The sequence below is a fragment of the Epinephelus moara genome, chromosome 7, assembly GCF_006386435.1.
Source record: "Epinephelus moara isolate mb chromosome 7, YSFRI_EMoa_1.0, whole genome shotgun sequence".
Taxonomy (NCBI): Eukaryota; Metazoa; Chordata; class Actinopteri; order Perciformes; family Serranidae; genus Epinephelus; species Epinephelus moara.
The window spans coordinates 9547917-9561303 of NC_065512.1; the positions used below are offsets into that span (position 1 = coordinate 9547917).

At 42.4% G+C, this 13387-nt stretch overlaps 1 protein-coding gene across 3 annotated transcripts in view; it reads left to right on the top strand.

Moving 5' to 3' along the window:
* Positions 1 to 13387, top strand: part of kalrna (kalirin RhoGEF kinase a) — a 218621-nt gene that overhangs the window by 118988 nt on the left and 86246 nt on the right. For all 3 annotated transcript variants that reach the window (XM_050048623.1, XM_050048624.1, XM_050048625.1), the window contains exons 29-38: positions 1218 to 1284; positions 1375 to 1484; positions 2976 to 3045; positions 3208 to 3297; positions 3785 to 3877; positions 4750 to 4861; positions 5131 to 5321; positions 5518 to 5619; positions 5749 to 5897; positions 8552 to 8654. In XM_050048623.1, coding sequence (XP_049904580.1) covers positions 1218 to 1284; positions 1375 to 1484; positions 2976 to 3045; positions 3208 to 3297; positions 3785 to 3877; positions 4750 to 4861; positions 5131 to 5321; positions 5518 to 5619; positions 5749 to 5897; positions 8552 to 8654 — 1087 coding nt within the window. The remainder of the gene's footprint in view (positions 1 to 1217; positions 1285 to 1374; positions 1485 to 2975; positions 3046 to 3207; positions 3298 to 3784; positions 3878 to 4749; positions 4862 to 5130; positions 5322 to 5517; positions 5620 to 5748; positions 5898 to 8551; positions 8655 to 13387) is intronic.

Sequence of the window (13387 nt, forward strand, 5' to 3'; positions counted from 1 at the left end):
AAGTTAAAAAACAAACAAAAAACTACAAAGATACAGGGAGTTTCAAATACCCCATACAATTTATTCATGTGTTTAATTATGGTATAAGCTAAACTAAGTAAAAATTTAACAGAAAAGCACATTTAGAGCTTCGTTACAATGAATCAATGAATCATCTAATACTTTAAATTTCTACTACATTTCTACTACATTTTTTCAATCTGTGACCATGTGAGAAGTGCAGTGACCTCATGTAATGTGTAAGGAGCACAGGCTATTTTGACTACCACACCGACCCAACGTTGTAGAATTACAACACAGACATAACAAGCTATAAATCAAATTTGATGAATGTTTTCCAAAATAACTAAATATGTACATGTTCTAGACAGTGTAATAAACACAAAAAAAAAAATTTACTTTAATCCTGACAAATCCAGTCATGCAAAAAAAGGAGATGAGCTCAACGGGAAGTTTGCAGGTAGAGTGAGTTCATGGCCAGATGACCAGACCTATAAACACTTCTTCTATCCAATAGCATTGTGAGGACAAACAATAGGACCCATTAACTATGTAAATGTGGTCTTGAGAGAAAAAAACATTTGCAGGCCTTTTTTTAGAATTGTTAAAAGTGATGTTGTAAATTTGCAACAGTGGGTTTTACAGGGCTAGACTAGAGAGTTTTCATCAGAGTGTAAAATGCATTGGAAGTTGGTGTGTGTGTGTGTGTGTGTGTGTGTGTGCAATTTAAGAACTTGTGTGGGGGTCATGTGACACAGTTCACATGATATATGAGTGTAGCCCTACTAGACTAAGACCACATTGAAAGAAATTGCAAATAAAAATTAAGCAAATGTATACTTCATTTGCATTGTCTTACACTGAGTAATTCGTAAACTGTAAATTAGTTCTCAAAGTGCTTGAAAAGTCCTTGAAATGTATCATTAGAAAAGAGTGGCAACTCTGAATATAGTTATCGTATATCTGCGGTAATTCACTCTATTCAACCGACAGTGTTTTCTCCATCTGCTGTAATAAATCATCTGCATCACAAAGTTCAGAATTTAAAGACATCACAGACACAATTTACAGTCTTACAAATCTTCTCTGAAATGGTTTTGTTTTGTCATGAATTGTTAAAAGAAAGAAAAGGAATAAAACGCTTGGGAAAACATCCATAACTTGATCCTTTTTTGTGTTGTTTCCTTCAGAAGTCTAAACTTTTATTCTTGTCTCAGGTTCATCATGGCCGAACTGCTGCAGACAGAGAAGACCTACGTCAGAGACCTCCATGAGTGTCTCGAGGTATGAGAAACTGTTCTGCTTGTCCGATTTTGTTTTGACACAACAAATATTTTCTTGTCTGCCTCACCCATCTGTCTGTCTATCCGTCAGACCTACCTGTGGGAGATGACCAACGGTGTGGAAGAGATTCCTCCAGGCATCGCCAACAAGGAACACATCATCTTCGGCAATATGCAGGATATCTGCGACTTCCACAACAAGTGAGAGACACAGAGTTTGTTTTTAACTGAGCACAGTAGGCAGGGGAATCTGACGGTCTTTGTTCAAACTGGTCAACTGGTCTATTCTCACCAACTTAGGACATTTTTGAAACCAGATGTGGGAAATCCCTAGCAACAAGCACACAGCATAGCAACAACCATGTCGTATTATATACTTTGTTTTTACGCAGTGGGAGTGGGCAGAAATCTGGAAAAGAATCATCCTTCATATACACCCCACAGTCCCTCTGCCTCACTCCCCGCCCCTGTGGACTTGCGCTCGGAGGAAGGCAGGCAGCAGCTTGGGTGACAGAGCTTTGATCAGGGGTTATAGTGGCTTGAATTCTGCCAGCATAAACCTCTGAGCGCCAGGTGTCACAGCAGGCTGGTGGCCAGTGGCAGCACTGGGTCTAACCTGTGTTACGGCAGCAACAGAAAGTTTGCTGATCTGACGGGGAGTTGGGGCTGTCACTGGTTGGGTTCTGGTCGATGTGGCATTTTACTGGGCATCCGTCTCTGGAGCTGCTGCTTGCTCTCCTCCCAACGAGGTGGTCTGTAGCAGCGGGGAGTGAGGCTGAGGACACACTGGCTCTAGTTAACATTAGCTGCATTAACTTGAACATGAAGCTGCAGCCGTGAGGCTCTTATTAGCAGAAGAACACTTTCTCTTTATCTCTGAAATGCTTTTCTGATATTGACTATTGTTTTGATTATTGTCAGACTCTCTTTTCAGCAAGTACGTCTTCTTTGCGGGTTGCTTTGCATTATAGGCAGTTGTTGCCAATGCTGGAGCAGCAACTTTCTCTGCAGAACTCTTCGCCATTTAATCAGGCTTTAACTAGGACGGACATGTGCAGCTGCATTTGTAAAACAGCCACTAGGAACACCCTCTCTCTCTGCAGTGACTTGATCATCAGATTTTCTGAAGTCTGAAAACAGAGCCAAGAGGAGGCGCAGAAGTCTAGTTTACTCTCAGTCTACGTATGGTACAATTTCATGATTCCGCAATCGTTTAATCTGACATAGTGACCGTCGGAACAAACAAAATTGTTGTGTAGTGTGAACCCACCATTAAATATTTACTGTTAAAGTCTGGCCACTTGCAAAACCCCCCAAGGGGAACTTGTTTTTTTGCCAGCACTGTAGCTGTCGGGGAGCTGAAGATGTGTCTTTGAGGTTCGCCTTTGTAGACTCCCTGGGGAACCCCTTTGTTTCTGATCTCCTTGTGGTACCTCAGTTTATCAAGGAGACATTTTCTTGTACTCATCGACCCCATATAGCTGTTAAAGGAGCTTCTTACCCTCAGGATTTTAGAAAGAACGATGAAAGCCAGATCACAGGATACAACACATTGGTTTTTATTTCGAGGGCCTGAAAAATATTTGGGGTAATTTATTTGGTAATCTGTTAGATTAAAGATAAAAAATGGCTGATTGATATAAAAGAATATAAAGTGCATGCTGTGATCTTTTTGTTTGTGTGTGTTTCCAGTATTTTCCTGAAGGAACTGGTGAACTATGAACAGCTACCAGAGGATGTTGGTCACTGCTTCGTCACCTGGGTGAGCCTGAGTCAGCCTTTTATAGCAGATGGTGTCAGGACAAAGTGGCAGTGACGTCTGTCCTCTGTCCTGATAAGCGGGGTGAGCATGAATAGATCATGATAAAATCACAGTGTAAAATTTTAAACATTTCTCCTCTCCTATCCTCTTCCTTTTTTCCAGGCTGATAAGTTTCACATTTATGTCGATTACTGTAAAAACAAACCAGACTCCAGTCAGCTCATACTGGAGCACGCCGGCACCTTCTTCGACGTGAGTAAACCCTTCATAAAGAACCATTCACATGTCACTGCATATTAACGTGATGCCTGCTCCTGTACAAGTTTCGGGGGAAATAAACAGATGCTCTCCCTTATAACTAAAGCGGCAGCATATCATGATTGAAGTGTTGCTTCAGTACGAAACACAGCAGTTAACCAACAAGGGCTCGATGCAGGGAATTTGTGATTGGGCATGAACAAGATTAACAGGACTCCAAACTATCCTTTAAATTAAGCACTCCTGGAGGTACTCTGTCAGGTACTTTGATTAGGAAGGGAAAATCAGTTGTGAGCAGCTGCAGGTTTTTAATTTCCCTCCTGCAGCTGGAGATGATGATGATGATGATGATGATGATGATGGAGTAGTTTACCTGTTCTGTCAGCAGATGGCGCAGTTTGGTCATTAAAAAGTTTTGATTCCCAGTAACAGCAGCATGCTGAAATTATCATGTAACATTCATCTGTGTGTGTTTGAACAGGACATTCAGCAGAGGCGTGGACTGGCCAACTCCATCTCCTCCTACCTCATCAAACCAGTCCAGAGGATCACCAAGTACCAACTACTGCTTAAGGTAGATGCACAAGCGGGAGGGGGGGGGGGCAAATGATCACATTTATAAACTGAGAAGGACTGAGTTTCAGGAGCTAGCTAGTGGTCATGACAGATATTTTTAGTCTGTTATGTTTTTCTGCTCTGTCATGCCCTCTTGTCAGATTCTTTGTTATATATTTCATAAGGCTGATCCTGAATAGTGAACTATTTGATGATTTAGTTAAGTTTAGTTTAGATTATTGAAGAAGGGACAGTGCAAATTAATAAATACACATGGTATAAAAATGCCAGAATTAGCCAAAAGGTTTTTCATCTGTAGTCCCTCGGCCAAGATGTTACACAAGACTACCTAAACTACAAGAAAGCACAACAAACAATTAAAAAAAGAAACAGTTTAAAAGACTGTTTGAACACATCGAGAACTGATTTTAACACGTTTTTAGTCACGAGAGTGTAACAATCATCATATGTGTGATTCAGTGTTAAAACTTGAGGCAGAATTGATGCAATATTAAAAGGACATGCAATTTCTAAAAGCATTAGAGGCAGTAGTGACATATTTTCATATAGAACAACATTGCAACACCAGCAGGACGTGTTACTAGCAGCAGCAAAGAGTTTAGTGCTCACATGTGTATGTATTAATGATCCATTGTTTTAATTGATTGCTGAAGGATCTATAAGTTCATCTTTTAAAACAAGGACGGGAAGCTGATTTCCACTCTCTGAGGATAACCTTTTTTGTTCTGACTTTACCAAACATGAGGTCTTGTTGTATCACTGTTGGAAGAGTCGGAGAGTAGCTGGAGCAACCCAGTATCACAGAGAGACTGTCAGGGATTAGCTGACTACTGTACCTCACATGTGATCTGCTCCCCTCTTCTTCTGCAGGAGCTACTGTCATGTTGTGAGGAAGGTAAAGGGGAAATTAAAGATGGTTTGGAGGTGATGCTCAGTGTTCCTAAGAGAGCCAATGATGCCATGCATCTCGCCATGTTGGAGGGTAAGACACCGTTCATACTACTGATGAATTATACTAAAGCTGTCAACATTGCTTCTGTTCTTATTGGAATTCATATTTTTTGTCTGGAAGAGGATTGGATTTAGATTACATCAATGAAAATCTTTAAATCCATTTATTACTTTACCGTTGACCACTTTCCAAGACATTCTATAGGTTTGTTTTAGTTCCTTTTTCTCCTCATGGCTGTAAGTGTGTTCAGACTTTGAGCATCCTGGTTGATATAGCGTCTTGGTCCTCCTCTTCCTCAGGCTTTGAGGAGAACCTGGAGGTGCAGGGCGAGCTGATCCTGCAGGACAGCTTTCAGGTTTGGGATCCACGCTCTCTGATCAGGAAGGGGCGGGACCGACACCTCTTCCTGTTCGAGTTCTCCTTGGTCTTCAGCAAGGAGATCAAGGACTCAGCTGGCAGAACCAAGTACCAATACAAAAACAAACTACTGGTGAGTGTGTGTGTGCTTCCCTGCATGGTTCACTCAAGTGCAGCAGGTGACTGTTAGACTGCTTTCACCCCCTCTTTTTACCTTGTGTGTGTTTGCATATAAGAAAAGCTGCTCTGTGTTTTAATTAAGCAGATGTTTCTCTGTCACTGACTCAATTTTGATAATTACATGTTGTTTCTTCCTCGCTGTTCTGCAGACGTCGGAGTTGGGGGTAACCGAGCACATTGAGGGCGACCCGTGTAAATTTGCTCTGTGGGCAGGAAGAACTCCCTCCTCTGATAATAAAACGGTGCTAAAGGCAAGTAAAACATTTCATCTGAATGGAAAAAGCTTTCTGCCCTGTGATTAGATTAGTAAACGCTGCTTTGCTGCCATTAAGAGGTATTATGGTACGTTAATGATAGTTATTCTGCTGTCTCTCCTCCAGGCGTCCAATATGGAAGCTAAACAGGAGTGGATTAAAAACATCAGGGAGGTGATACAGGAGCGCATGACTCACCTGAAGGGGGCGCTGAAGGAGCCTCTTCATCTGCCTAAAACACCAGCACTGAGCAAACCCAGGAATAACACTAGGAGGTACACAAGGACACACAAACATCATTTACACCTGTTAAGACTAAACTTGATTTTGGATCAAGAAGTGTTGATGAAAGATGTTAGTGCTCACAAAACCTATGTCAGTGCAGTCAGTATCCTTTTGAATACTAGTTGTAAGGTGTATTTGTTTCCACACATGGTGAAGAAATGCATCAAAAGCTTAAATTGTGATTGCTTTGTCTTCATGATCAGAAACAATGTTTCTATAGGTAGAAATATTCACACTGAGGACAGAAGGGTACAAAAGACAGAATAAAGCTTTAAAGGGGAACTTCTCTATTTTTCAGCCTGGACTCTGTTTTCCTGAGCAGTACGATACAGTTCAGTTCAGTACACTCATTTTGCCATTTACACTATGAAAAGTTGTGGATGGTACCAATGGAACCGTTCTGTACCGTCCCCATGTTTGGTCCTCCCTCTGTTGGGGTACCTAGCACACAGATCTGGTACTAAAAGGTGGAGCTGTGAACACTGCAGTCTGATTGGTCAGTAGAGGACGGTCACTCTGCTCAGGGCTGAGTTGTGACTGGTTTTGAGGCTCATGTAACCACTGTTCATACTGTGGAGAGTTTTATTAGTAAACTGTAACTATAAAATGAAAGGATGTTTTGAGTCAGACAAAGATAACTTCATTCACTGGGCCGACTGCTGGCGACTTTTAAGGTGGAACGTTAACTTGTGATAAGATAAGATAAGATAAGATAAGATACACCTTTATTGATCCCATAATTGAGAAATTCCAGTGATGTTAATTGATGCATGAGTTGACGACGTGAATCCATCAGCACACCTTAAATTTCAATATGACAACTTTAGTTTTTTTTTTGTTTTTTTTGTGTGTCTCTTGGATGACACAAACTTTTAGTAATGAGTGGATCTTCAAGCTTTTAAAAAAAGTAATAATAATTTCGACCAAATTATGTGAGTGTTTATTCACATAGCATTGTTCCTGTGAACTCTGGCGGGCTGCTCTTACCTTAGAAGGACTAAATGCACAAACCCGCTATTTTCAAATATCCCATGTAGAGAGACTCTCACTGCAGCCTGTTTTATTTTGTTCTGAAAATGTTGGCGTGCAGCCTCGTTCTGTGGACGCTAGACCAGGTGCAGACTGATAAAGGAGGAAATACAGTGAGTGCTGGACGGAGCAGTGAGTGACAACAACCTCGCCCACATTTAAGAGGACTGTTTGCAGTGGAAACACTAGGGTCTAGGTACCATGTCTGAAGGGTTACTGTTGGTTCCAGAGGTACCATACCAATACCCTGGAAATCCAGAGTTCTCACGAGAGCACAATTTGAATTTGCTCAGCAAGTCACTCTGGCAATCAGTAATGATGCTCATTACCTATGCCCATGAAACCGAGCTGCACCAATCACATTGGTGTATCTGATATAGGCGGGCCAGAGGCGAGCTAAACAGATGACGACAGCGCTGCGACGACGAAGTCCGGAATCAGTCAGTAAACATTGCAAGATGGCTACGGATGAACACCAGTTGTTTGAAACGGCTTTGGCCGCTACAATGAACGAGTTAGACTTGGCTTTTTCTCTAAAAGAGGAACAGAAGACGGCGCTCGAATCTTTCCTTTGCAAGAAGGACGTTTTTGCTGTTTTGCCGACCGGATACGGCAAGAGTCTAATCTACCAGTTAGCTCCGCTGGTAGCTAAGCGTATACGTCACCCCGTGTATTGTTCTGATTGGTCGTAGTGTTATCCAATTGTGTGCAGTGATATTTTCAAATGCATGCTTGGTGCTGCCCCTCGAGTTGGGCCATTTTCATTACTCATGGCCAGACCCTAAATCTGTCTAGATTTGGGTCTGGATTTCCAGGCTAGCATACCAAAACTGTTTGGTGGAAACGGGGCTTTAGAAAAATAATCTGACCCTGTCTGTGGCAAAAAGCACTTTTAGTGGAAATAAATCGACAATAACTAATTGCCCGCAGGGATTACAGTGCAGCCTGTTTCGTGCCTTCTCTCTCAATACTGGACCAGTTTCAAAAGACTGTTGTTCCTGTGACTCACTTAGACACAAAAACATGGGAAAATAGGGTCCAGATTGGAAAACACCAAAGTTACCCTTTAATAACCCCCCTTCCCTTTTTGTTTGCTGTCAAACCAAAAAGTTTTTTGTAGTTATGTAACAGATTCAGTCCCAGTGTCAGTATGTTACTCTTCTCCTCTTTATGACATATCTGCTCCTTGCACCTGACCTACAGACGTGCAGATTTTCACACACACAACTGACCCTCACTGGTTGAAGTAAATATTCGGTAGAGTCACTGCAACAGGTACTTCACATTTGAGTGATTACCTCCTCACATGCTTATGCAACAAGGAGATCTGAGACATGACTTTTTCCCACCTTTACTGTTTACACAACTTGAAACGACATCATTGTAAACAACGGCGCTGCGGGCAGAAACCTCATCACAGTGGTAAAAACGTGTCATCACAGCAGACTGAAACCTTGAAACATGTGTATTTAAAACAATGTGAGCACAAGTGGTAATATTCTCCCATCTGTTACCATAAAAAGGCAACAACATCAGTGTCACGTTCTCACACTGGAGCTGTTTGTGTCTGCCAGTGATCCAAATGAAGATATTATGAATCTGTCTTTGTGTTCAGGGAGGGAGGTGAAGATGGAGACAGTCAGGGAGACGGCAGCAGCCAGCCAGATACCATCTCCATCGCCTCCAGGACGTCGCAGAACACTGTAGACAGCGACAAGGTAGGAGACACACACACACACACTCTCACAGAGCTGCTGCTCCTTGATGAGCTGATGACCCACAGCTGTCTGAGCGCTACAGGGTCTCCCAAGCAGCTACAAAGGGCAGGAGCAGGGGCTGTGCATGTGCCAGTGGCAGAGAGACTGTGTGTGTGTCCACATGAGTGTTCTCTTAAACTACATAGAAGCCAAATACTGTGAGATACATGCAGCACCATAATTGTGAACGTATCCTTGAGTTTACATGTAGGTTGAGGTTATTTGTGTGTGGAGGTGTGTGTGTTGTTGATGTGTGTGTATGAGGAGTATCCAGTAATGTCACCATGTGAGCAGAGAAACATTCAGAGATGAAAAACCTCTTCAGGATGTGTGCAGGCGTCTGTGCCGACGTCTCCTACCAACCAGCCTCTCACATCCAAGTAAGCCCGTCTTTAAACTTTTATTTTGAAGTGCACAAATGATAAAAGAGCACAGGAGTCCTGTCCCCTTTGGTTTGGTTTTAAATTAGAGGTATGTCATGGCCACTCGAAACTGCAGCTTGTTTCAATTATTGAATTAAAAGTTAAAAGATTTTCAGTTTTTAAGGAGCAGGGTCTCCCAGCCTTTATCTGTCATGGTGCTCTGTGTCTAAAGAATTTGCCACTGCTTTAGTGCGAACAAGTAATAACTGGTAAAATTTAATGGCATAGGGTGTGGATGTATGCTCAATTACAGAGTGACTCTCTGTGCTTTGTTTAAAGGTCTACTATCAAGTTTTACAGGTCAGGTTCGCGTGCATGGGCGGCATGATGGTGCAGTGGTTAGCACTGTCGCCTTACAGCAAGAGGGTTACGGGTTCAAACCTGCTGGCTAGCTGGGGCCCTTCGGCGTGGAGCGTGTTCTCAGGGTCAGGGTGCTCCAGCTTCCTCCCACAGTCCTGCAGGTTAGGTTAACTGGTGACTTTAAATTGTCAGTGGTCGTCTGTCTCTGTGTGATAGTTGGGCCACCTGTCCAGGGTGTAACCCAACTCTCATCCAGTGTCAGATGGGCTGGATAATGGGTCCAGTGTGCTGGTGCATTATTTAAATGTAACTGCAAGGGCAGGGTAAACTATTTAAATGGAGTGAAATGTGTCAGCCAGCAGCAGCAACCATGTTAATTGTCAGCTGATGAAGCAAACAGTAAAGTCATGTTACAAAGGACAAAAGCCATGGTAGCTTTTCTAGTTGACAAATAACTGCCTGCATGGTCAGTAATATAATAAAAATATAATTTTATATGAGCCTGAATGACTTCATCAGTTCTCTGTCTTATCAAACTCCCTTGACTTGTGTGTGTTTGTATGAATCGTGGTCGTGGTGACGTATACAACGCTCTCGCCGCTGAAAAATTCAGTGGCAGATCCAGCGTATCTACTGGATCTGCACCATTGCGCTTGTTTAAGATGGACCAAGCCATGCACAATGCATGACGTTTACTTTTGTGTCCGACTTCCTCCGACTTGCTCTGTCATCTTACAAAAGTGGACCGGATAATGTTGAGCGAGAGAGACAGGAGCTGCAGTTGCTCTCCACCGACTGCAAGACCCAGGGCATGACGGCCAAAGCCTGGCTTTCACCTGATCTAACAGCTGATTGGTTTAGATGTTGACTCAACAATATGACATTTTAGATAAACTATTATTTTTTGTTGAATTTCAGAGATTTTGATTTGTCTGATTTGAAGGTTTATTCTGTGAACAGGAAACATGTTGTGTGACTGATGGTGAAGTTTAGTCGTCAGAGACTTAATACATTCATCATAAACTATACAGAGTCTACTGTATATTAACACTGGACTGTTTTAATTATTGGAGTAACAGAGAGACTTGTCATCAGTAGGATGTGAGGATTCTTAAAATAACATCTGTACAGATGTGAAGCCCTGAGTATATCTGACTGATCTGTAATGAAAGCTGTTGTCTTGTACTTTTATTCCTCTGAAAATATGAACCTTATAGTCAGACACAGTTTATTCAGCCTGTGTAGTTGAGGGGACAGGTCAAACTGATATGATGCTGATTTACAGGAGAATTCATGTCAAATGGAGAATAAACCATGAACATAAATTACAGCTCACCTGTGAAGCATTTTAATATCAATCAGTATCACATCAGACAGGATGTGACTGCGTCTGTGGCTTCCTGTACTCACTGAAGGCTTATAAAACTGTAGGGAAACTGTCCGACTTTACCGCACCATTACGAAGAACAAGTCATGGGAATTTGATAAGACAGACTCGATGAATGTCAGTCAGGCTCACATTAAATCATATTGTGAACATTACTGTCCATGTAGGCAAATATTTGGCAACTAGGAACGCTGCCATGGCAATGAATGAAAAGTTAATTTGTAAGTAAGCAACAAACGTTAAATCTGCAGATTCTGAATGGAGCTCGGTGCAGCACTTGTTTTGGTTCTGATTCCACAATTGTATCCGTTGTTTTGATATGAACTGGCTGTCCGCTGTCACTACAGTGCCTCCCTTCTCACTGCCATGCATGCGCGCACATACACACATACACGCACACACATGCACATCCACCCACACAGATGTCCATCATGGCCTCCCACTGTAGTGTTACACAGTGTGGCCTTTTCACCGTGCAACCCCACGCCTACACACTACCCTGCCTCTAAATGTCAGCACCATGCACACACACACACACACACACACACACACACACACGCTTGCACAGACTCTTCCTCACTCAGTCAGATTGGTCTTTGCAGTGCAGCTTGTGTGTGTTGTAGTAAGATTGGTCTTTGCAGTGCAGCTTGTGTGTGTTGTAGTATTGTCTTTGCTGCTGTTCTGTTTATTTTACCATTGTCTCTATTAATACCATTCCTGAATTGTCAACTTTATTTCTCAATTTTTTTGTTTGTCTATCGGTATATGTGTGTACAGTACTTGTGTGAATAATCAAAATTCATACACACACACACAGGTCTCCCACTGTACTGTATCTCTGCATATATGATTTTATACTACACGTCTGAGGTCGCTCTCCTCGCCCCCTCCTGTCCAATGAAAACATCATAATGATTTTTTCCAGCCTTTTTTTAAGTGTGGGTGTGTTGTTGCTCTGCTCCGGTTTATTGTTTCTAGGATTTAGAAGACTCTAGCGAGCTATTTTTGGATCCTCCTCTTCTGTTTTCCTGAAAACATCAAAGAAAAAAAAACAGTTCCTGTTTTTTGTTTTGATCCGTTTCGTATTTCATGTGCTGACACAGCAGAGCTTAAACTGTGAGCCGTGTTGTGTGTGTGATTCTTGGATGTGGCTTGTGGCTTTTTCATTTATTACTGGTTTAGATTAGGCTGTACATTGAGGCTGAGAGCTCTTTGTGTGATGCGACTACAAAACAAGAATTGGCAGCATGCAGGACAGAGCTGTGAGCTGCAGAAGGCAGAAGTATAAACAGGGCTTTGTTTAGAGGCGTGCAGGGATAAATAAATTGCCATCGTCCTTTTCCATCCCCTTTGTGCAGGGCACTAATTTGCTTTACCTTAATCTAATTATCTTTTGTTTAAGCACAAATGTGAAGTGGATGACTGCGGTGATACTGGAGGCGCGTCTGGCTGGAGACGTTTGTCCCAGGAGGTTAGTGGAAGCGTGGCAGTGTTGTCTTGTATGTGGAGGGCGGCGGTGCTCCATTTTTGTTGCATTCCCATGGCTCTGCCAGCCCTCCAGGGATGTATTATCATAAAGTATACCTAGTCTGTGTGTATTTTGGAGTTAAGACAAGCCGAGATGTTTGCTGAGTCAATTATCTGATGAGGCATGTTTGTTTAAAGCTGAGCTGCTCTGAAGTTGCACTTTGGGCTTATTATCTCACGATAGAAGCCTTTGACTTCAGTCCTGTGAGATAAACACGGTGGGTTTACCCCCAGTTGGAAAATCTGATGTAGCAGAAGCTTTTGTTTTTTGCAAATCGGCAGTTTACTGTTTCAGACGAATCAAGATACAGCAGCTAGACTGAAAACATGACAGGTGGATGTTTGCGAGTACTTTATTTCCGTCCTTGAGGAAGAACAGCTTAGCCGCACTGTCTGGTTTTAGTGTCTGAGTTTTTCCAATTGTGAAATGTTCAGTGAGTCACAATCAACCGGGGGTGTGTGAGGATAACTCACTGCACGTGTGGGAGAGCACATACTGGAGGCAGCTTCACTATTCTGAGGGAAGCCTGTGTTTACTGGACAAAAGGCACAGGGTTTAAAAATGTCATTCGTTCACTTTGTTATCAAAGACTATGCCATACTATACTACTCTTACACATGCACACACACACACACACACACACACTAGGCCTCCAGGAACGCTGCTCTGCCTCGCAGTGGCCATTTGCGGTATTGCAGCGTAAAAAATGTCCATAAAACTGTTGACAGGACACTTCGAACTGCAATCAAGGTTGATAATAAATCTGTCTTAAGAACTTTTGATCCATGGAGGTTTTATATGTATAACTCTCCTCAGGCTGACAAAAATTATTTAAAAATCTGTGAACTCAGCTCAATGTAAAGTCTGTCGGACAAGCAGAAACTTGCGGGCGGACCTAACAGGAGAAACACTACTGCGCGTGTTCAGTAGGCTGCATACCCTTGAAGCTAGAAACGTATGTAGCATGCGAGCAACTCCATTGGAATGAATAGGCGCCATCTTGGTATCTGGTATCTAGGTGTTATTATAAATCTTATAATTCTACATCATAAACAGG